The sequence below is a fragment of the Natator depressus genome, chromosome 6 (genome assembly GCF_965152275.1).
Source record: "Natator depressus isolate rNatDep1 chromosome 6, rNatDep2.hap1, whole genome shotgun sequence".
In the NCBI taxonomy this organism is placed as follows: domain Eukaryota; kingdom Metazoa; phylum Chordata; order Testudines; family Cheloniidae; genus Natator; species Natator depressus.
In genome coordinates, this window is record NC_134239.1 from 26568393 (window position 1) to 26592528 (window position 24136).

Consider the following 24136-nt stretch of genomic DNA (forward strand, 5'->3'; position numbering starts at 1 on the left):
GACCTAACCCCCGGTGTAGACAGCGCTAGGTGGACAGGAGAATTCTCCCGTCGATATAGCTATCACCTGTTTAGGAGGTGGATTACCTGCGCTGATGGGAAAGCCTTCACTGAAACACGACGGTGGTGCTGCTGTAGAGGTGCTGCTGTAGCAGTTTATGTGCAGACAGGCCCAGAGTTCCTTCTTGTTAGGAGTTTTTATTCCCTACCTTCCCTCCTGCTTTGAGCTGCAAGCTCAGCTGATGGGAGGAATTCACTTGCAAGACTCATCTTCATGGTGGGGAGGTGGGGGGAAGGGATGAGAGTTAACAACAAATTTTTTTGTCCTCTTTAATGTTCCACTCTAATCCATCTGGTGTTGATGGGCCTCCTTGTTGGCCAGGATGTAACACATTCTGTTAGAGATCAGCACTTTACACTAGTTAATGTCTCTCTCCTGTCTGGTGATTGATACAGTTGCAGGGCTTACAATGCAACACTCAAATATTACCTTATATAATATGGGATACAGATGTTAAGTGAAATTAATGCATGCAGTCAGCAATTGACAAGCATTCCATGAAGTCTAAACACATTCTTATAATTCTAATACCTATTTTAACAATACTAACGGACAGGTGAGCCAGTCTGATTTCAATTATGTATTTGTCAGGATTCAACTGAGGTGGGGGGACCTTGACTTAGGCTGTGTCTACACTACCATGGTAACTCGACCTAGGCTACGCAACTCCAGCTTCGTGAATAACATCGCTGGCGTCGATATACCTTAGGTCGACTTACCGCGGGGTCTACATCGCGGGGGGTCGATGGGAGAAAATCTCCCGTCGACTTACCTTACTTTTCTCGTCGCGGGTAGAGTACAGTGGTCGACTGGGGAGCGATCTGCAGTTGATTTGGCAGGTCTTTACTAGACCCGCTAAATTGACTGCCAGTGGATCGAGCTCAGAGCATTGATCCCTGCCGTAGTATAGACCTGCCCTTGATCACAATAACAAACATACGAACTGGTTCACAAACCTTTAGTTCATTTCCCACAATATAGAAAAACAGACTTATGTCAACAGGGGAGGAAACAAAGGAAGAAACCTGTTCCTTTACGTCTATGTTGGTTTGAGCTTTTATTAATTTAGACAGGAGTGGCTTGGAAGAGTAGATACTCATGGTCCAGAATGAATTGAACTAAAAAGCTGGAATAGGAGGACAATATCCAATTGCTGGATGGAGTTATCCCATAGTGAAGGAATTTTGGGGGAACCTGGCAAGCTCTAAGGTGTAGGTCAGTAATATCAAGTTGTTAGCACCAGAGCGTACCACATATAAATAAGCAGGAAACTTAATTAGTTTTTTTGGCTTTTGTCAAAAACCAGAATTTTTTCATTTATTTTACAGAAAGGGCACTTGTCATCAAAGAAAACATTTTGATCAGTTTTGAGGACAGAAAGAGGAGATTGGGCATGCACTAAACACATGGACCATGTAAAGACAGCCCACGTAGTCAGTTTTGTATAACTTTGTACATAGAAAAATGCAAGCTGGTTCTTAATAATCTACGCCAATGTTTTCCTGGAGTCTCTCATACCCAAACAGGCCTAGCTTGTAAACAGGGAAATCTTGAGTCCAGAAACACAGGCACAGAAGTCCTGTTCTCGGAACAAAACCCTGAGAATGTATGTGGTGCTTTCTCAATGTTATAGCGTGAAGTACTTCACGCTAGAAAGGGTCAAAACACATGAAAATGATTTTGCAGAAAATGTCAGTGTTTTCATTTTTCAGGGTTCAAAATGGAAACATATTCCATTTTTTGCAAAAGTTTGCGACATTTTTAATCAATATTTTTTATCACATTGTATTGACAACATCGACTTTTTTTGTTTCTTCCTGAAAGCTGGGTTTTGGTAAATTAAAAATGTCAACATTTTTTAGATATATTTTATAACATTTCAATTAAAACATCCATTTAATGAAGCCATAGAAAAATTTCCGAAAAAGAGAAGAAATGTTTAAAATGTTGACAATTTTTCACAAAATGTTAGTTTTCAATGAAATTCTGGATTCAGCTTCAGGATCCATTGGGCTTTAAACATTTTACTGTCATGTTCCTTTTAGGTAAGCAGGATCCATTGGTCTTATCCTTATGACAGGCATCCCGCATTTCACTCAATCTCCAAATAGTGTTGGTTTGGTTTGGTTTGGTTTGGTTTCTGCAACTAAAGAGATGGGTTTTCTAACAGCCAGCCCTGTAAACTTTATCAAGAATAGGAAAGCCAGCCTGCATTCTTTCTGGCTTCTTTATCATTATCACTAGCCATACTATTCTGGGTCAGTTTGTGACCTTGATTACACCTGTGCAGTCCTACACCTGCACAACCCCGACTGGAGTCAGTAAGAATCAGCTTGGCTTTGCAGTTGGAACTCAGTTAACAACTCTGAAGCACAGGCCAGAATAGAATCCAGCTCACTCTCTCATGGCTGTTGGCTCTGCAGTGTTATTGAGGCAAAAAACTGTTAATATTTTTCTCTCTCTACTGAGCGGACAGGCTCTGAACACACACGGGGAGTTTGGATCTCTTGAGTAGGAAGGTGCAGTTTTTCACATAGTCTCACTTCAGAATAGAACCATGTTTTAAATCTAATTTCTTAATTTCACTTTTTTTTTTTGGTAGAACCTAAAGCAATAGGTTAGCAACTTTATAGTACACAACATGCTCTTCTACTGAACATCCTTTAAAGGCCATTGTGTAGTTATGGTCCCTGCCAGGGAATTTTAAAACCATTGTGTAGCTGGCTCCCTTTAAGTGACTGAGATTTTGAGGGTTGTTTAAAAGAAGTTAACTTTTAACTGTGACTTGCATTAAACCTGCCAAAGCCAATATAATTAACTATTCTCCTACTGTGTTTTCACATAAATATTTTCAGCCCCTAAGAGGAAGTGCTGCAAGTAACAGTGCTTTCTCTTTATCCTCAGGGATTCTTCTGTTTTGCCATTGTTTTCTGTGCACTGATACAGGCTGCGTTCTGGAGATACACCAACAACAGTGAGGTAAGTGTTTCTTACTAAGAAATACCAAGAATCAGTCATCAGATGGTGATCCTATAGCAATGACTGCTACCAAAAAAGAAACACCTTGGGGGCGGGGGGGAGGGGAGATTTTGTTTCAAATAATTTCTGTAAAAAACACAGAAGAACATAAACGTTTTGCCAGAATGTTTGCTCCTTTCAAAACCCATGTTATGTCTCAGAAACTTTTCAATTTCAGCCAGTTCTACTTCCCACTAATGTCAATTGGGAGCTTTGCAAAAAGATTGAGGATAGGTTCTGGCCACTCTGAATTTTCCTTTATCGGCAATGATATTCAGGAGATGGAAACATCCAGCTAATGTGTTTGTTAAAACTGTCAGCAATGAAATAGTGAAACCATCAACTTGAATATCATTCTTGGGTCACCACCACATTGAAATGAATGAATCAGGGTCAGTTCACAGCTCTTGGAGTCGTCATTTCATGTTGTCTGTAAACTCAGGAAGATATTGCACTGGGTCTCATTTGGAAGACCATCTTTACAAGAACAGTTGTTCTCAGACTGTGGACCATGAATTCACAGTTCTCTATGTGGAATGTACCATTTTGAGAATCAAGTAGTGGGATTGTCAGAGGGGGGAATGAGATCATCTTTCCCTTGCAAAGTGGTCTACTGACTGAAGAAGCTGACGAGTCAGAGTTTGATGCTTAGTTCCCCGTGGTACCTTTCACCTCTGCTTAATCCTTGTAATCCTGAAGTGCTCTAGACTGCAGTGGCACCTGGTCAATGAATTGAATGTGGGTGATATTAAACATTACGTTTTGTGGATTATGATCTAGTTGATTCTACTAGTTCTTCCCTTTAGGGCGATAATCATGGTGGGTGGTTTTAAAACTAGTTTGCCAGGAGAACAACACAGGATGAATGACCATGAGACTTTTTCCTGTAATGAGAGAGCACAGTTCACTCTTAAAGCAACAGAACACTTTTTGATAGATTATAAAGGCACGAGGGACTATTGTGATATTCATCTAGCCTGACCTCCTGTAAACTGCACCACAGGATTTCATTGAAGTATATCTTTTTGATTTTTTTCTAAATCTTGATTTTAAAATGTCTAGGGATGGAGGATTCACCATGACCCTTGGTAAATTGTTCCTGTGGTCCCTCACTGTTAAAAATTTGCACCTTATTTCCATTCCTTATTTGTCTGACTTCAATTTGCAGCCATTGAATCATCATATACCTTAGTCTGCTAGACTGAGGAGTCCTCTATCAAATTTCATTCCCCAAGTAGGTATTTATAGACTGTGACCAAATCACCCCTTAACAGTCTCTTTGTTAAGCTAAACAGATTGAGCTACTCGAGTGTTTGCTTTCTTAATCCTTTAATGATTCTCGTGACTCTTCTCTGAACTTTCTCTAATTTATCAACATCCTTCTTGAATTGTGGATACGAGAACTGGACACAGTATTCCAGCAGTGGTCACTTCAGTGCCAGTTACAGAGGTAATGTAACCTCCCTCCTCTTACTTGATGTTCCCTTGTTCATATATCCAAGGATTTCATTAGCCCTTTTGCTCCTAATGTTGCACTGGGAGTTTTAATTATCCACCGTGACTCCCAAGTCCTTTTCAAAGCCCACCATCCTGTATGTGCACCCTACATACTTTGTTCCTGGATGCATGAATATACATTTGGCCATATTCAAATAGATATCGTTTGCTTGAACCTAGCTTGCCAAACAATCCAGATAGCTTAATTACTATGGTTTTAAAATGTCAGTAACTCTATTTGGAACCAGCCTTTATTTCCTTAGTGATTAAAGCCAACCAATGAAATGCAGAAGCTTCATTAAGAGTTATTGCTACCTGTAACATGAGCTCTGAAGAAGTCAAATGGAATAAGACTCCAATTAATAATTTCCCAGAACCTGGGTACGCAGAGTAATCATCAAAGCCTTTAAGTTAGTTCCATGTTAGAGATGAATGATTAGAATAATCCTGTGAGCAATCTTTTAGAGAACTCGTATGGTATTGGAAGAAATTGTTACCCTTCTGATGTGACACAGAACAATTTCTTTAAATCCTGGCATGTGACTGCATGGTTGTTTTCTTCAGACCTCAAAATAGGACTGAAAAACTACCCTTTTTGGCAGGATTAGACTAGAGGGAAACAAAGACCCACGCTAGGTTAATGCAGGTTACAACTGGCCTGGAAAATGTGTTCTGAGCATCCCAAGTCTGCAGCAGTTCAAATTCCTGTGAGGGTCACCTGGATGGGTCATTAAAAGATGATCTATTAATATCACATAATCACCACCCATTTGTCAGCCTGTATTTGAGAGGCCATTGCCTGCGATCGTGAATGTGTTGCCCATCAGTACTGAGTGCACTGAGAAGGCTGTAAAAAGGATTTTTGCATGGTCTTTGTGTATTTTCCGTAGCTGTAGTTAAAGCTATTAACATTGCCACACAGTGACTTTTTCGTAAGAAAATGTTTAGCATTAATCAACGCAGAAAGGAGGCCAAGATCACAACATCCCAGCTTGGATGCCTTTGCGAAATATGCTTGTGTTAAGAGATTTTTAAAAAAAATCCAGTGTTACGAGACAAGAAATCATTCAGAGATGCATGCTGTTGGCCTTGAGTAATTCCACTACATAAATAGGGTATTTTAAAGACATTTTTTATTTCAGACATAATGGGAGGGGGAAATTTAGATTTACAAGAAAAATAGTATATCAAATTAATATAGATATTTGTCACAAAAAAAACCCCAAATTGTTTTGATGAGTGTTGTGATTGGGGGGAGGATTTTCCTGCATATTTTCATGTCACTCTGTCACAGGATGACATGAAATAAATTAAGTAGGTCCAGCTCCCCTGTGCTAGAACAGGAGCTCCCATTTGGCTATTTAAGAGGTCCTGGCAGCACATGGGGCTATACAGGACCGGAGAGAATCTGAGGGGCGAGACCCAGTGAGAGAGAGAGAGAGAGGGACCTGCTGAATCAGAGCTGCCTGACTGGGAATCAGGGGCAGGTGAGAGCTGCCAGGTCTGTGGAAAGTCCCAGAAGGAAGCCGAAGGTGTTCCTTGGAGGAAGGTTGAAGGCACAGAGAGCAGCAAAAGGGTTTGTTGGCTGATTTCCCCAAGCCAGAGAGCCAGGGGCTGGAGGACATGAGAGGGCTGAAAGCAGGGAAGCAGCAGAGGGGCTTATCCACGGACATCTCCACACCAGAGAGCTGGACTCAGAGGAACAGTGAGAGGGCCAGAGGGAGTGAGGGATGCTCCCTAGTAAAGATGATCTCCCGGCAGAGAGGCAGAGGGGATTCCACTGGGAAGAGTGGAATACATATGACCAGGGAAGAGTATAAAAATATTGCTCGGGCATGTAGGAATGAAATCAGGAGGGCCAAATCGCACCTGGGGCTGCAGCTAGCAAGAGATGTCAAGAGTAACAAGAAGGGTTTCTTCAGGTATGTTGGCAACAAGAAGAAAGCCAAGGAAAGTGTGGGCCCCTTACTGAATGAGGGAGGCAACCTAGTGACAGAAGATGTGGAAAAAGCTAATGTGCTCAATGCTTTTTTTGCCTCTGTCTTCACTAACAAGAACGGCTCCCAGACTGCTGCGCTGGGCATCACAACATGGGGAGTAGATGGCCAGCCCTCTGTGGAGAAAGAAGTGGTTAGGGACTATTTAGAAAAGCTGGACGTGCACAAGTCCATGGGGCTGGACGAGTTGCATCCGAGAGTGCTAAAGGAATTGGCGGCTGTGATTGCAGAGCCATTGGCCATTATCTTTGAAAACTCGTGGCGAACGGGGGAAGTCCCAGATGACTGGAAAAAGGCTAATGTAGTGCCAATCTTTAAAAAAGGGAAGAAGGTGGATCCTGGGAACTACAGGCCAGTCAGTCTCACCTCAGTCCCCGGAAAAATCATGGAGCAGGTCCTCAAAGAATCAATCCTGAAGCACTTACATGAGGGGAAAGTGATCAGGAACAGTCAGCATTGATTCACCAAGGGTAGGTCATGCCTGACTAATCTAATCGCCTTCTATGATGAGATTACTGGTTCTGTGGATGAAGGGAAAGCAGTGGATGTATTGTTTCTTGACTTTAGCAAAGCTTTTGACACGGTCTCCCACAGTATTCTTGTCAGCAAGTTAAAGAAGTATGGGCTGGATGAATGCACTATAAGGTGGGTAGAAAGTTGGCTAGATTGTCGGGCTCAATGGGTAGTGATCAATGGCTCCATGTCTAGTTGGCAGCCGGTGTCAAGTGGAGTGCCCCAGGGTCGGTCCTGGGGCCGGTTTTGTTCAATATCTTCATAAATGATCTGGAGGATGGTGTGGATTGCACTCTCAGCAAATTTGCAGATGATACTAAACTGGGAGGAGTGGTAGATACGCTGGAGGGCAGGGATAGGATACAGAGGGACCTAGACAAAATGGAGGATTGGGCCAAAAGAAATCTGATGAGGTTCAATAAGGATAAGTGCAGGGTCCTGCACTTAGGACGGAAGAACCCAATGCACAGCTACAGACTAGGGACTGAATGGCTAGGCAGCAGTTCTGCGGAAAAGGACCTAGGGGTGACAGTGGACGAGAAGCTGGATATGAGTCAGCAGTGTGCCCTTGTTGGCAAGAAGACCAATGACATTTTGGGATGTATAAGTAGGGCCATAGCGAGCAGATCGAGGGATGTGATCATTCCCTTCTATTCGACACTGGTGAGGCCTCATCTGGAGTACTGTGTCCAGTTTTGGGCCCCACACTACAAGAAGGATGTGGATAAATTGGAGAGAGTCCAGCGAAGGGCAACAAAAATGATTAGGGGTCTGGAACACATGACTTATGAGGAGAGGCTGAGGGAACTGGGATTGTTTAGTCTGCAGAAGAGAAGAATGAGGGGGGATTTGATAGCTGCTTTCAACTACCTGAGAGGTGGTTCCAGAGAGGATGGTTCTAGACTATTCTCAGTGGTAGAAGAGGACAGGACAAGGAGTAATGGTCTCAAGTTGCAGTGTGGGAGGTTTAGGTTGGATATTAGGAAAAACTTTTTCACTAGGAGGGTGGTGAAACACTGGAATGCGTTACCTAGGGAGGTGGTAGAATCTCCTTCCTTAGAAGTTTTTAAGGTCAGGCTTGACAAAGCCCTGGCTGGGATGATTTAATTGGGGATTGGTCCTGCTTTGAGCAGGGGGTTGGACTAGATGACCTCCTGAGGTCCCTTCCAACCCTGATATTCTATGATCCTCCAGCTGCATGGGCTGAAGTGGCTGCCCTGGCAGAGCGACAGAAGAAGAGGACAGATGAGGAGCCTAGGTGTAGCGGAAGATACTGGAGTGTGATATGGAAGAACTCCCGGCAGAGAAGGTGGTGGGGGTGCACTCTGGGAAGGGGTTTAAGGACTATATACACTGGATGTGGGAAATGGACTATGTCTGGAACTTCTGTCAGGAATTTAATGAACTGTATTTTGGTGATACACTGACCCCAGGGAGGGGTATTATTCAGGCAAGACAGCCTGAAGTGGATTTACTGGGGATTTTGCAAGGGGAAATTGAGATAGGTGTGCATGTCATGCTGTGGTGTGGTTAAGGGGGTATGCCAGGCCAGACTGCTCTGACACACTTATCTTTTTTTTGCCCCAAGCCACACTTTCAATAGGAAGTGCCAGGCTTCTGCTCTGATGTCTGCTCAGTGAGGATTTTGAACCAAAAATGTTTTCATTGGATGAAATGACCTATTTTTTTTTTTCAAAATAGGTAATACATGTTTTCAGGAATTTTCAGTATTTTTGATCAAATGGGAAAATGAAGGATTCAGTCCACCGTCCCCCTGCCCCCCACCCCACCCCAATTTTCACTTTTCCTCTGACCCATTTTCAGTAAGAAAAGGAATAGAAGGGGAGATTGAGGGATGAAATGAAACAAAAAAAATCTCGAATGTGGAAAACATGCAGACTGAAAACTACTTCAGATTTTCTGAAATTCTCCCCTCTTCCTCTCATAGTTTGACCAGCTCTAAGTTGTCTTTTCAGTGGTGTGAGAGAAAGGATCAGTTCCTTCTTATCAATCTAATATCTTCTCCATTGCTGAGACAGCTAGGCATAGTTGTTGCCAGGTAAGTTTATCTAACTGGCAAGTAAGAGAGCAGAAAGAAAGCGTAGCTTTTTCTCCTCTACTAAAAGCAGTGAGGATCTACCCCTACTCTTCCTAGCTTGGGTCAGCATGCTCCCCCGCGGCTCCCCCGATTCCTTGTCAGATGTAGTAAGTGTGCCCCCTCCTCCTTCAGTCTGTTATAATCACATTGTGAGGTGGCAGCTTCTTCTCTTTCCTCAATGGGCAGAACTGAATTTGTCAAAATGAACAAGTGTCCTAGGATAATGTACTGAGTCTGCTACTAGTGAAGTTCTCTGCTTTATCTGCTAATCACACAGTATCTGTGAGAAAAGGAAACAATCCTGCTTATCACACAACATCCTTTAAAGAGCTTGGAGAGCTGAAACCTGGATTTACCAGACTCTTTATCTTTATAACATGGCCTTTCACACAAGACACATTGTAAAATCGTTCAACTGCACTGGCTTTGGTTTAATATTGAAAAGTAGGTGGCCACACCATTTACTGTGCTCTGTGCCTTTCCCATCATACACAGCTTCCTACACCATTAAGGGAGAATCCAGTTTTCTCAGCAACGTGGAGTAATCTACGGTAAATTTCAACATTTCCAAGATCCAATCTTGCTAGCAGTTTATGCATCACTATGGGATCACCTGTGCCTTAAAGGTAAAGATAGGTAAAGCAGCTGTTAAAAATGTAGAGTTGGTAAAAGGGATATTCAGGATAAAGGACATGACACATGGTAGAAGAGCGTCCTTTGAATGTATTTGTAATGAATACATGGTCAAATAGCGCTCACTCTCTCCCAACAGTTACCCCCACCTATATAGTTATAGGTAAGTAGAGACTTTGCCTTCACACAACATACACTCCATAAGAGGACTTATTAAGAAATATGGTAACGCAATCCACTTTGTAGAAAATCTCCTAAATGGGCTGTACTTCCTGCAGTAGCCTGTTTGTGATGAGTCTGAGAAAAATGGAGAAAAGAGCTGAGTCTGCCTATTTCAATGACAGACTGAACACAGAAGATACTTCGGGCTCATACTCTTTCAGATATTCTCAAAACAAAATTTTAAATGGGTACTATTTGTTTCCTAAGAGCCTAGTCTAGGCTGATCTTATCAAACAGCAGATTTTGGAGGTGCAGACAAAAAAAATGCCAAACCCAGATACTATGTCCATTTGTAAAAAGCTGCACAACTATTTAGAGCTATATTAAAAGCACTTTCCTCAAGGTTGGGCACTAACCTTTTATCTTGCCCAGTTTGTATGTGCTTGGGATATTAGATGAGTTGGTGCTACCAGTCAACATCAACAAATGGGTGTCAGACTACTTTAGTGGATAAAAGTAGAGCTGGCTGGAAAGTGGGGATTATCCACAAAATACATCAACTTTTCAGGGAAAAACCAAAATATTTTGATAGAAAGTCAAAATAGTTCAATTTGGAAAAGGCACAGCAGTGTCTCATGGAAGTTGTAGTTGAGGTACCTCACCCTCCTATTCTCCTTCATGAGCATGGTCAGACTACGTTTGCTGTGATGCACATTGGTCTCTCCTCTGCGTGAGGGGAGGCTGTGCATCATGAGAGATAGACCAGTACTTCAAGAGGGGTACCCCGTGCATAGAGAACTGAATTACAATTCACATGAGGCATGGTGACTCCATAGTCGAATCTAAATATTTTGGGTTTGGGGCCAAAAACTTTTCAGTTTTTAGGCATGTTGATTTTTGACAAAAAATTGAAATTTTCTGCAGAAAGCAGACACTTTCCATGAACATTTTCAGTTAATAGAAAACCCCATTTCCATCGAAACATAGTTTCAACAGAAAATTTTGAAGCAGTCCTAGACAGAAGCCTCTTTCAAAGACTATAAAAAGAGGATGCTTTTTCTCCCTGTGCATCTTAAAGATCCATCTACAGAAAATGGAATCACATGTGATCAGGGAGTATTGTATCACCACAGTAACTCAGTTTGATGAACCTACCTCTTCCATATCTGCTTGGTTTTATATTTTTTCTACAAAGGATGACCCATACCTCTGAAATGTCCCTTATTTTGTCCCAAAGTTACATAAATTCCACACAGATTTGATGTTCCCTCTGCTTTTAGAGTTAAATCATTTACAAGGGTAATGTAGAATCATGAATCTGAGGTTATAGTGATTTATACTAAAGGGACGAATCCCTCAGTATTTTAAATTTCTTTCCTACATTTGGGTTGCCTTAGAGCCTTTCCGGACTGAGGTCTCTAACCTGTTTATATTCGTGTACTTCTAACAAGGAAAAAAGTAGTGTGAGAGAAGAAAACTGAAGTAACCAATCACCATAAAAATCCTCATGATGGACCCTCAAATACTAAAATCTTTACCTTGCTGCTTGCGCACTTATTGTAAATTTCCTGTTCCATGATTGCATAATCAGTAGTACTTAAACCATTGGCAAGCAATCCTGAAGATTGTTGGAAAATGGGAGCCGAGTAAATCCCAGCTCTGCAGGATTGTAGACTAGGAAGTCCTAATTATGACTGAAATAGGAAAACAGCAAAAGTTGATCCAATTAGGAGGAGATCTGTAAGCAAGATAAAGATGTATATGTCAGCCACACTACTGTCGATGGCTGTTTTTCTGTCTATGTTATACAAAGCAAGGGAAGGAGGGCCAGGAATGGGGATGAACTCCCAATCTGAACCTCATAGAAAACACCTATCTTTCTGAGATCTCTGTGAATTAAAGTACAGTATGTAGACCCATTATCTAGATTAACTCATATATGTTAGTACAATACAGACCCATTTTTTCCAAACAACTTCAGAGGAGCTCTGAAATCTCTGGGTGGAAATAAGGCTTTTAGTGAGCATGGATGCCATGCATACTCCATACTACTTTTGAGGGACATGACCAGGCTTTGGTTAACAAGCGAGTGGATGAGTGGTGGTATCCTGCATAATGGCATCTAGACTATAATGTCATGTGCTGAAGCTGCAGCTTTTCATACTTGTGACTTTTGAGGTCTTCCACCTGGCAAAGGACTGCTCTGTCATTAGCCAGTGATGTTGGATAGCCAGGGATTCTGATTTGCATAGAGAATTAACTCCCAGAGGTTCCACTCCACAGCATCCCAAGTCATTAGTGGACTTTACAGCCCATCCCCACTAATTGCTAGGGGTTAAGAAATAGGCAATTGCTGTTGCCGAGCTGGGGTTTTCCTTATAGGGGTGCAAACTTTTCTCTACTGTTCTGCTGTGCAGCTACTGCTTGCTCACATGCTTCAGTACTAATGAGCCCTGGAAGGCTTTGAGTCTGTCCATCTCAGTGGAAACAGCACTTGGAGGCTTCTAGGTGTAGCAGCGTGCTTGCAGGGATCAGTCAGAGGACAGTAAAAAGGCTTGGTAATCATGGAGAAACAGGTAGTTCTCAACTTTGGCAGCTCCATTGTTGGGACTCACTTACAGGTTGGGCATTATTCTAGAATTTAGATGAGAAATTTTGTTGGTCCCTTCCCTGGCAAGTCGATAATATTTTGTCTGGGTATTTCAGTGTCTATCTTTTTTTCAGATAATTCTCCTTTGAGTTGGTGGAAGGGGCTGTATGTGTAACACTAGCACAATGGAGGCCCTGACTGGGGCCTCGAGGTGTTTTACCATGACATAAATCAATAACAAGACATTGCATTAAAAATCTCCTCTGCTTGTTTCTGGTGGCTGTCCAGACAGAAGTTGAAAACTACATGGCACTGTTCAGAAAAAGCCCTGCTGTCCTGCCCAATATTTTGACTTTCAGTGACCGGTTCTGACGTAGCTGAGTATGAGCTATTACTGAGTGCATAATGGTTGCTGTTTTGGCTTATACAAGAACTGCTCTGCTAGGCTGTAATTCATTATCAGTAGGCACTTTGAGTTAGAGCATGAAAACCATGTATATAGTAGAACCACATTAAGCCTGTTATAACCTATTTTTGACTTATATTAGTTCTGAACTATGCCTACCTTACAGTATCTACATGGGTAGGTATTCTGCGTGTATGCATATGTAAGAAGGTCCATATGTGGGGGTGAGTCTGGAGGGAAGTATGTGTGTAGATATTTGTGAGTACTGTGACAATATTTTTCCTACCACACTCGGGTGTTGAGGCTTAATTCATTAATGTGAGTGAGCTGGTCAGAAATTGCACCAGGGTGCTGAGCACCATAGAAATGCCTGTAAAAATTAAAGCCTAATCCTTTTCAAATGTCACGAGTGATTTTGGGTGCCCCAAAATTATTGGTTGCCCAACATGAGACACCTTAAAGGGGCCTGATTTACAGAGGGCAGGTGGTGTTCAGCACTTTCTGAAAATCAGGCTTTTCTACGGTATCTCAGGTTAGACTTCCAAAAACAGAGGTATCCAAAATCACTAGTCACATCTGAAAATGGAGGCCTAAAACTAAATAGCGTATAAGTGCTGCCTGTAGATATTGAGTATGTATCTGTGGTACTGTCTGTGGAGGGGGGGGGGTCTGTATTTGTGTACATGCATATTATTACACTTCCGTTGATGCTGGCTATTCAATGCTGATACTGTGTTCTTGGGAAGTCGGCTTGATAATTTCCAGTTTTTTCAGAACTCACTACCCTGTATCTTCACTTGAAAGCCTGGAAGTTCAGAGGAAACTTGCTATATGGCTGTGCTGGTTTCCAGTGACTGTAAAGACCCCACATCACACCATGTTTGCTCATTACACTTTTCTAGCCACTTACACAGTCCCAGAGTTGGATTTAAGGCTTTTGGGAGAGCCAGCAGCATGAGATTTTTGACCCACACCCCTAAACTTACCTGACTGGTTTTAGGTTAAAATAGTGGTGGTAGGGAAGGGACTTGAGACCGCCATAAAAGCTGGCCATAGAAGGGAAGTCCAGCTGTTCATATCAAGGTCTCTGCCTGCATAGTGGCCAGCATCTGATGTCATTTTCCAGTGCACAATTCTCCTGTTGACTCTAGAACCCCCATGTGTTATCGGGTCTCGTGAGACAAGGTGGGTGAGGATGGGTAATATCTTTTATTGGACTAACTTCTGTGGGTGAGGCCTTGTCTACACTACCACTTTACAGCGCTGAAACTTTCTCGCTCAGGGGTGTGAAAAAAAACCTTGTGGGGGTGGTTTTTTTACAGCACTGGGAGAGCTCTCTCCCAGCGCTGGTGCCATGACTACACAGCCACATTGCTAGTGAAGACATGCCCTGAGAGAGACAAGCTTTTGAGGTTTGGTGGGTGGGTGGGCATTCTGGTGATCCTTAGAACTTTTCTTTTCTCTCCTATTGTTTCATCACAGAATCTAGAGTAGTTAGTGATATTAGCATAACAAGCACTCAGAATAACAATCCCATTCTTTTCTCTCAAGGCTAGGGAGGGAGTGGGGCGGGGATGTGTGCCAGGGAATTACAATATAATATAGGGAAACAAAGAGAGTTTTCCAACTTAAAAGTTGTTTTGGTCATTTGTTCCCCCCGCTCCCATCTTCCAATTCTTTCTCCTTGTTTTTTTTATTTTCATTTTCTCCCTCTCCAGATTATTTTCTCTCTTCCCACTTTTCCGCCTCCTGTCATCTGTCCTCTTCTTCTTTTTTAGAAAAGCAGCATCTTTCCTCTCATTCTTTGTCTCTTCCCCATTAGCTCCTTTTCACCCACCTCTTGCTCTCCTCTCTTATTTTCTCTCTATCCTCCCATTTTTCCATTCTCTCCACTCTAGGTTCCTGTTTCTCCCCTCACCCACCTCTTTCTCTTCCCCACCAAAAGCCAGCTATTGCTGTGTGTGCTCATCCTCCTCCCTTTGTGAGGCTAACCTTTCTTCTAACTCCCACCTCCTGAGAGAACCCACTGTTCCTGGGAGAAGGGGGCCAAGTCCTTCCTTCCTCTTTTTCTGCCTACGTTACCTCCTCTCTCTCACTACAGGAGAGCTGATGCCACTGATGGTAAGGAAGGCAGCATTCTCTCTCTCTCTGCACCTACTCCCCCAAATCCCCTCACCCGCCTCCACTGCACCAGGATCTGAACTAGCTCCTCACTGAGATGTGACTTCTTGTGGCCAGAGGCCACACTGACAGTTAGGAGCTAGCTGGTAGCTAGGAGGGAATTCCTATTGGCCACGCAGTATAATCTGCAGAAGCCCAAGTATTAAATCATTCACGGCATAATTAAGGAACTTCTGCCAGGGACTTAGCAACTCTTGTAGATTGGCCCTGAGTGACTGCAGCATGTGCCATGAATAGCCAATACTTTTCAAGAGATTCTTCCATTACCAGCTCCTGCCACAATCCATCAGTGTATAATTTGAAGGTGCTCTCTGCAGAAGAAGAGCTGGACTTGGCTTTCATTAAATGGAAGCTAAGATTAACATTAACCCTTACATCATCCCAAAATTCCAGGGGCCTGTGATCAAAATCTTTGAGTCCCAAAGGCCTATTTTAACATGTCTCCTGGTTTTCTTTGGATCAGTGTGTTGCTTGAATATGAACCTCCTCTCTTTATGTGTCAAACTCCTTTCATTGTTTAAATCAAGACCTCTATTTAATAAGTTGCTAAGTGTTTTCATAGGTAACAGTTTTCCCAAGTGCCTTCAGGTAGGTGAAAAGATTAGACCACTTCATTCTGTACTGTATTTTGCATATCTAGGGGATAAATTAATAGGTTAGCTTTTATAGAGCGGTGGATGTAGTACACACAAGATTTTTCACAGGAATTTGCACACAAATGCCTGTGATCTTCCTTTTCACTACATGATGACAAGAGATGCTGAACCTTTTACGCTCCAGGACTTATAGCCAATAATGTAAGATTGTCCTCCCCTCCATTTATAAGATTTATAAGCCACCTTGATGTCTGTCCTCAGGAATATTGCAATCAGCTAACAGCCATCTGTTAATCTGTCAGCCTGCCATTCACTCCCCAACTCCCTCTGCCTACTGTATCCTCCTTTGTAGCCTGGGGGACCACTCAGCTTTTCTAAAGGGCAGAATCCAATTAAAGGCATCTCATAATAGATCAGCAGCTGATTACTTTGTTATTAAGCAGGGTGGCATATTTAAGACTGAAGCTTTAGGACAGCAAAATCCTAGCATTTCAAATGTCAGAGCAAAGGCAAAATTAACAATTATATATAAATTTTGCAAATAATTTCCTAAATTTGGGGCTTTTGATCAAAAATGTTCTAATTGGAAAAGAGCAAAGCCATTGGTTCCCTCTTCAGTTCATACTGGATTGAAATTAGCCTTGTTTTAGCCAAAACTTCAAGTGTAAAGATCAAATTTTCAAAGGAAGATGCAACAACAGGTGTATCAAAAATGTAAAACCGAGATTTGCATGCACAAAATAATGTTCCTTGCAGGAATACATGCTGGGACTGAAGTAGCTTTGAATTATCTGTGAACTCTCTTATAATTCCTATTTAAAGGCTCAGATTAGGAAAACAATCCCATTCAGGACAGCACTTAAGCATATTCTCAAAGTTAAGCATGTTCCCTTATATTCATCAAGACGTGGGTTTTACATTTAGCTCTGAATGTAGCAAGGTTTTGGGTTTGCTCTGATTCCTTCTGGCAGGGGAATTTATACTCTTGGTCCAGCTACTATGAAGGTTGAATCTCCCCTGTCAGAGTGTAGAATACTGTACTATATTTTTGAGAAGCATAGTGCCTTTCTCTGCTGCATTCCTGGGCATCGTCCATATCTTCTGTCACTAGACCGGATTTTTGCATTCAAATACTTTGGGGCATTACCTCTTTCTCAGCTATTTCAGATGTGGGCTGAATGTTTTTTAGAGAATTTCATTGACATTTTTGAGAAACTTCAGAATTTTATTTTTGCAAAAATGTTGCTGGATTTTTTTTCAACCAGCTCTATAACTGGTGAAATTTTTGTAAATTTTTTGTTTCAAGATTTCAATGAATATTTTCAAGTTTAAAAAAAATGTTGATTAAATATTCAAAAAAGGTGTGTATTAATTTATTTTTTATTTAGCAGTTTTTGAAGAGCTCAAGCTGCGTCTGAAGCTTGTGGCTGAAGAACATTCTTCCACTACTCAATCTTCAAATGTTTTTCCTTCTGCTTCAACTTTATTTTTGGCTTCCACAGAAGCCACTGGGACTTTGGGTAGGGTTCTGGGATCTTCCTGCATGGTGAGCATTGCAAGATTGGGCCTGAAATATAATGCACCTTTCATCTCCCTGCTGCCTAGTACTGTATATTATAGCCACACCCATGGTTATGTCACTGCCATCTAGTAGGCATAAGAGGTGGGGACGGGATATGTTCAATAACGGTTAAAAATCGTGTGCTGTGCAAAGTCTCTCTTCCCTCAGTGGAAGGCAAGAGGAGTATGTGAGAGTAGAAGCCATGTGTGATTTCCTAGATGTTTAATTCCAAGTAGTGTTCTTAAACAGCGCCATTCAGAAAATGGAGCTGTGTGTCTCAGCTGGAAAGTGATGCGGGTAACTATATCATGGAGGTTGGTGTCTGCTTAAGCACTTAGGACAGCTAGGTTGTTCCAGTTGTATCAACTGGTGGAGCAGTGCACATTTTTTTGGAAGGAGGGGATGTGGGGAGACTACAACAGAAATGGCACGGACGGCAAAAAGGTGAACAGTTAAATTGGCTGCTGCTTATTTTCCTGCAGAAGGTTTAATAGTTTTGTGCAGGAACCTCTTGGAAAAAGCAATGTATAGTTACAAGAGAGAAAGGTAGGTGTAAGAGAAGGTGAGCTGAGGGCCTTCTTTAATGGGATGCCTCTTTGACAGTCCCAAAACCATTGTTGCAGATTGAACACCATCTAGCCCGTTCCCCTTTGTGGTCCCATTAGTGGTGGCATGTGCCAAAAGGTGGGTTTTTTAAATTATTTAATGTTTCTCATTTGTTTTTGATAATGGAACCAGTGGATCCCCTCGTCTTCCTATCAGCTGGCTCCATTGATTGCAGGGCAACCTGGGAAAAACAACATCTTACTGACTTCTGCAGCCTTTCACACGGCGTGTCGTGCTGACCAGATTGCTACTGCTGCTGCTATTGACTGCTGTTGAGGAGAGCTAAAGGGAGGAATTGACAGGCTATTAATAGAATAGAAAATTGCACCAAGACATTCAAAACTCTAAAGCAAGAACCTATTCACACCAATGGGAGAGGCGTGAACTCTTTAAAAGCAACCGGGAGCCTGATCTATGGCCCACTGAAGTCAGTAGGAGTCATTCCAGTGGCTTCAATGGGCTTTGAATCAGGCTTATAGATCAGTCCTTTTCCTCCTTCCTCAGCTGCGCTTTCCAATTCCTTGCTTCTGCTCCACCCACTCCTCTTATTGTCCACTTCCATCTCACTGTCTCTTATTCCTACCTTTCTCTCCCGCACCATTCTGCTTCCCGCTCCCTGCTTCTTGTCTCACTTCGCTTTGTGCTCCCCGTTCCCTGCCTTCCCTGCTTTCTTCTCGCCCTCCCAGCCCCAGCTTTTGGAAGATCTTTTCTTGCCTGCTATACGTGAGAGCACAAGAGCCTGGGGAAAAAAAGAACAATTCCTTAAATAGAGCACCCTTATTTATTTTCCTACAGCCTTCCACTGACGGACTCCTAATGCCCTGTCCACTCCGGACAATAGGAGTTTTTCCAGTGACTTGAATGGGAGTCGGACCAAGTCTTTCAACCAACATTTTCAATACTTCTAGCCTAATCTAGATGCCTGGATAGATACATAGATTAACAATGTGGTAATTCTCAAGACCCCATATATAAAGAATTCCTGTTGTGTTTCCATACGGTTGAAAATGAACTACACTCGTGATACTATGTACAAAAGCCTAGGACTGAATAAATATAAAACCTTCCAAAGAGAAAGCTTCCTCCACAGATTTTGTCTGGGGTCGATCAGTTAAGGCTGCCTGATCCCCAGGCTGCTTTAACTTACTGCAGCTGAGGACTGACATAGTGTAACTGCTCTACCAGACCCCTGGCCCTGCTGCTGGGCTCTCACATATCCTCTGGAGGGGTGGAGAAGCCAACTCTGTCCATGCCAGAGATAAGTCCCCTTCCACTGGGGTGATCCTTTGCTGGCTAGTTAAATGACATTCTGGTCTGTTATCTGCTGTTCATAAACAAGGAAACTTGTGTTTAACTGTACTGCTGCTGTAATTTATAAACAAGTCTGCTCACAGAGGTGGAGCAGGGACTTTCCAATGAGCTTGAAGCTATGATTCTTGTGTGGGCCTCAGGTAGCCCCAGAGTTCTGGAAATCGCAAAAGGGGCTTTGTCTACTTCCTTCTTTTAAGCACTGTCAGAAACATTGGTGGTCTTTCAAATCAGATGGCCTCGCTATTAATTAGGGCTCTGCTTGAATGATCAAGATCCATTATCCTAGATTCTCATCATGGCCTATCATGCATGACAATAGTAATTTCTGTCATTTCTGACTATGCGGGTTTATCAGAGTGAAAGATCAGTGCAGGACTACAGTGCTCCCATTGTTTACTTCTGTCTTCACTAACTCCTGCTTAAATTCCCTACCATCCTTCCCACCAGGTTCTGTTATGTTTTCAATCTACTGTAATTAGATCGTAAGCTCCACGGAGCAGGGAATTGGCTTTTTTTAATGATTCCAGGATTCTAAAGTGTCATGAACACACATGGCTTTACACCTTAAAAAACAGAAAAGATAAAAGATTGAGTCAAATGAAACTGTAAAAATCATTCACTTACTCAGATTATGAAGGAATAGAGTTGTTATCCGTTTATGACTTGAAAATGCAGTAAAACTGATAAACATGCAGGTTAAAAAACCTGTGCTAAAGACAACTATGAGCTTGGAATGAGCATATCTGTTGAGGCCACTATGAATGATCTCAGTTGTGGCATATCAAAGACCCCCCAAAAAAGTAACCACTTTGTAGCAGAATGCTTCCATAACTCTGCCTTGGCACAACTTTTCAGATGAAATAGAAATAAGTGCAAGATCATCTTTTTCAATAAAATGGTCATTCAATTGATAATAAAATGTCTTGTAACTGTCCTCAAATTCCAGGTTTGCTAACAGATTATTTACTAAACAATCTTTGCTGAATGTGTTAGCTAAATTTAGGCTAGAACCATTCTTGGTGCTGTTCTAAACACATTACCTTTCCAATAAGCCTTCAGTTGACTTGCTTAGGTTGCCTAAATACTGATGTTCAGAGGCAGTTTCCCTTGACAATCTTTGGCATGACGGGGTGGGTAAACCAAGAAGGTAGACAGTTTTGTCTAATGCATATATTCCAAATTTACCTAAAGATAAAATCCTGCTTTATAACTAACTTAACACTGAGAAGGTGCAATTTTTGACTTAGAGAAAGTAATAGATAAGGATGTGATTTAGTCTCTAGATGAGACAAAGAACTTAAACTCTAAAATTTCTAGGCAGAGTAAAAGCCCAGTTGTATTTAAACATATTGCTCACTGGGACAGCCTGATCAGGCCTGAGGGACACAGGGATGGGAGGGAATCTTGGAGAATGGCAAGTCTGAAAGTGCAGAAAGTTTCAATAACATGTACCTCTTTGCAGTGAGCAATCTAGAAAGTGACCTGACCCCACTTATGCTGATGTGTGTGCTTTTTGAAACCTTTAGAATAAAGGCTGATACAAATCCATCCCAGGGACCTCTTCTCCAAATTGATCAATCCATTTTGTGGTAGCTCCAGTCTGTGTCAAGGCGGTTAGCCCATTTGTGTTTTTCTTAAAGCACATTACTAACAATATGAACATAACCACTCAAATAGGACATTAAAAGGCATCCTGTTTGCTGAACTGTGAGTGACTGCCTTGACTTCTCAGCACCTGGAGTGGGAAACCCAAGGAGGCTAATCATTAAGTTTAAGGTAATGTAATGGACCAATTACTGCCCTTCATTGCAACTGTGCCACTACCACAGATCCAGGGATCAAGAGAGAACAGTGCAATGGAAATTAAGCAAACTAGTTCTCCAGCATCCATCGCCCCTTGCTTGAGAAAAATCCAGGGGTGAAACTCTGGCTCCATTTACATCAGTAAACTCTCATTGACATCAGTGGGTACAGAATTTCGGTGTGGTGTCTCAATCTCACATTTTCTTTGAGTCGCATTTTATTTATTTTATTTTATTTTTGTTCTTACACTATATCTTCCTTAGAGGGGAAGTTTCACATCTAAGAGTTTGCATCCCATTTTGAGCTGGATAGGAACAGCAACGCAGGACTGATATTTTTCAAAGCTCAACTGCACGACCAATTGCAAACAAATTTTTCAGCTACAGGATCAAGGTGTCAAGTGATTGATTTCCCCTTGTCCAGTAATGGTATAGTCTGTAACTAAACAGTCTCCTACCCTAACACAGCTCCTTTTTGTTGGTGTTTATATAGTGCCTCCGATACAAACCATGACATGGTGCTTTAGAGGAAGAATGAATCCGTTCTCTATGCAGCTGTGACCATCATGTACCAGCCAACGTGGCAGCAGCTGTACAATGTGTTCAGCAACAAACAGCTGTGAACATCTGGACTGCTGCACTTATTCTATGCTAGAATTGTTTGCATGCGGCATGAGTGCGTGACATTCTGAAAAGGACTCTAGGGGTAAAGTTCATCACCAGTATAGAATGTGTATGAATGTCAATGTTACTTTTGAGCTGCCTGCATAATGCCACTCTTCTGGAAAATAACTATGGTCTGGTCACAGATTGTTCCATTGTCACCTGAGGTGCAGAGAGAGTTGGGGAGTTCTTTAATGATCCGTGCAATCTAAGCATCAGTTCATGCTTTCTCGTCTCACTGATGGTTCAGGATACACTGACTCATCACTAAGGTCAACAACTAGCAGCTTTAGAACCTGATCCAAAAATAATTTAAGAGTCTTTCCATTGACTTTAATGGGTTTTGGATGAGGCAATGATTGACTACAGCCACCCAAACTGGAAGCCTCAGAACTAACTCAACTTCCCAAAGTATCGTCTCCAAATATTTACTAGATCTTAATATTAACACTTCTGGATTTTTCAGAAGTTCCCGGGTCAGTAACATGGATAGGATCTTTCCAGAACAATTAAGCCAAGATTTTCAAAATATCGGAACCTAAAGTTGAGTTTCAGTGGGTGTTAAGTGCTTAAGTCATTAGGTCCTTTTGAAAATCCCACTCTTAGAAGTTTCACTTGTGGCTCCTTTTTTAAAAAAAATAATAATCTTGGCCTAAGTTATTAAGTACTTACCTACTAAACTATAAATAAATATTAAATAGCATGATTATTGTATATAATACAAATTACATATACAGCACCATAAACCTACACAAGACTATGCAAATCTAGTTAAATACATTTTCTGTCCCAAAAATATATTTCATAGAGATGTGCTTCAGAGGGCTAGTCAAAGTCCAGGTTTCAAAAATAAGAGGTCACCATAGTCCCAGACCAGTTCTATATCTGTGTCTAACACTTGGTTTGGGAAAGTTCAGAAAAAGTTAACACGCTTCATGGCATGAGAAGCAATTGGCTTATATGGCTCTTCCTTCTCCTCTCATTCACGTCTTTGGCTTTTCCAGAAGTGTAAGACATTAATAGAGTGGGTCAGGAAATGAATGGAAGTTTTTTTTCAGGATTTTTGTTTTAAAATGTCTGATTTTCAACAAAAATAGGACCTTTTCATGAGGATTTGTTTTGTTGAAAGGCCACTAAATTTGGGGAATGTAGACAAAAAGTTTTGACTAGCTGTAGAAGTCAGTATTAGAGGGCAGGCCAGGTAAAGGACAGTCGATATAGCCACTAATTAGTGCCTCATGTCAGGCTGCCAGTGGGTGATCTCTTCCTTTACGCTCACTGTTTGAAATCTAGTCTTTCCAGAGTAGCATGTCTGGGACTAATATATAGTTTGCTTAGGAAGAGCAACTGGTTGCTGTTTAGACAAGAGACTCAAGTTAATGGTCTGTTGATGGAGAGGCCAGTCAATCCTTAGGACTGTGGTAGTACTGTAAAGTAGTAATACCAAAGTCACAAAATGACCAACCTCCCTCAACTTTTCTGTCTTTGACAGGCAGACACAATGTGTGTCACATGGTGCAAGTGGCAATTTTTAATTTCCTGGGAGCAGCTTGTTTTACTACATTTGGCAGTTTTGTAACTTCATCAGACCATTTACTAGTGCATTGCTAGGTCTCTCTCTAATCACACCTGTTATGTTAATTGATTATGTTGAGTGTAACAGCAAAGCCCCATCACCCCAAGGAGATTAGCGGTATTCTGTGGATTAGAACCAATGGATCAACCAACTGGACTACAAATTGCCAGCTATTCCCTCTGCAACTCTCTGAATTCTGTGGCAGTGCTCACATGAAATTCTCTCATTCTACCACTTCTCGCTTTCAAAGGTCTATGAAGCCATTGCTACAAAATTAACAATCTCCTTAAAAGGCCCTGTAACGACAAAAAGACGTCTCAAACTCCCTTTATATCTATTCCCTGTTTGATACTTATGGAGAAATATTTTGATACAGTACCAAAAGCCTGAAATCCATACCTGCTGTGAATTAGGGCCAAAATGAAGTCATCTTTGCTTCTCCTCCCTCCTCCTTAGTTATAAGCCCCTGGTAGAGACTTTGCAGTTGGGACAGCCATGGAAAGTGGAATAATGTTACAGTAATGGCTGGCTAACACTTTCAATTGATCCCTGTTTCATCTCTGAGCTGCAAAGAATAACACACATAGTCTTTTTCTAAGTAACTTTCTAAGCAGAACCCTTAAGACTTGATGTAAAACCTTGCTGAGAAATGGGTTTGCTCCAACTGCACTTGTTCCCTCCCCTTCCCCTTGCTGTCTGTCTCACTGATTAATTTTCTGTTCTAAGTGCTAAGATTTGGTCTCAGACCCATTCAGATCAATATTGGAAGAAAAAGAGAAAATGAAAGAAAGAAATAGAATTTTACCAGCTGCCTGCTAGAACCAAGGGCATTTGAGAATTTTTTTTTTCTTTTGAAAGCTGAACAA

At 41.8% G+C, this 24136-nt stretch overlaps 1 protein-coding gene across 3 annotated transcripts in view; it reads left to right on the forward strand.

Annotated features, from left to right (window-relative positions):
• The window catches only part of TSPAN32 (tetraspanin 32), a 76691-nt gene that overhangs the window by 21000 nt on the left and 31555 nt on the right, over positions 1-24136 (forward strand). For all 3 annotated transcript variants that reach the window (XM_074954854.1, XM_074954852.1, XM_074954853.1), the window contains one exon: positions 2965-3039. In XM_074954854.1, coding sequence (XP_074810955.1) covers positions 2965-3039 — 75 coding nt within the window. The remainder of the gene's footprint in view (positions 1-2964; positions 3040-24136) is intronic.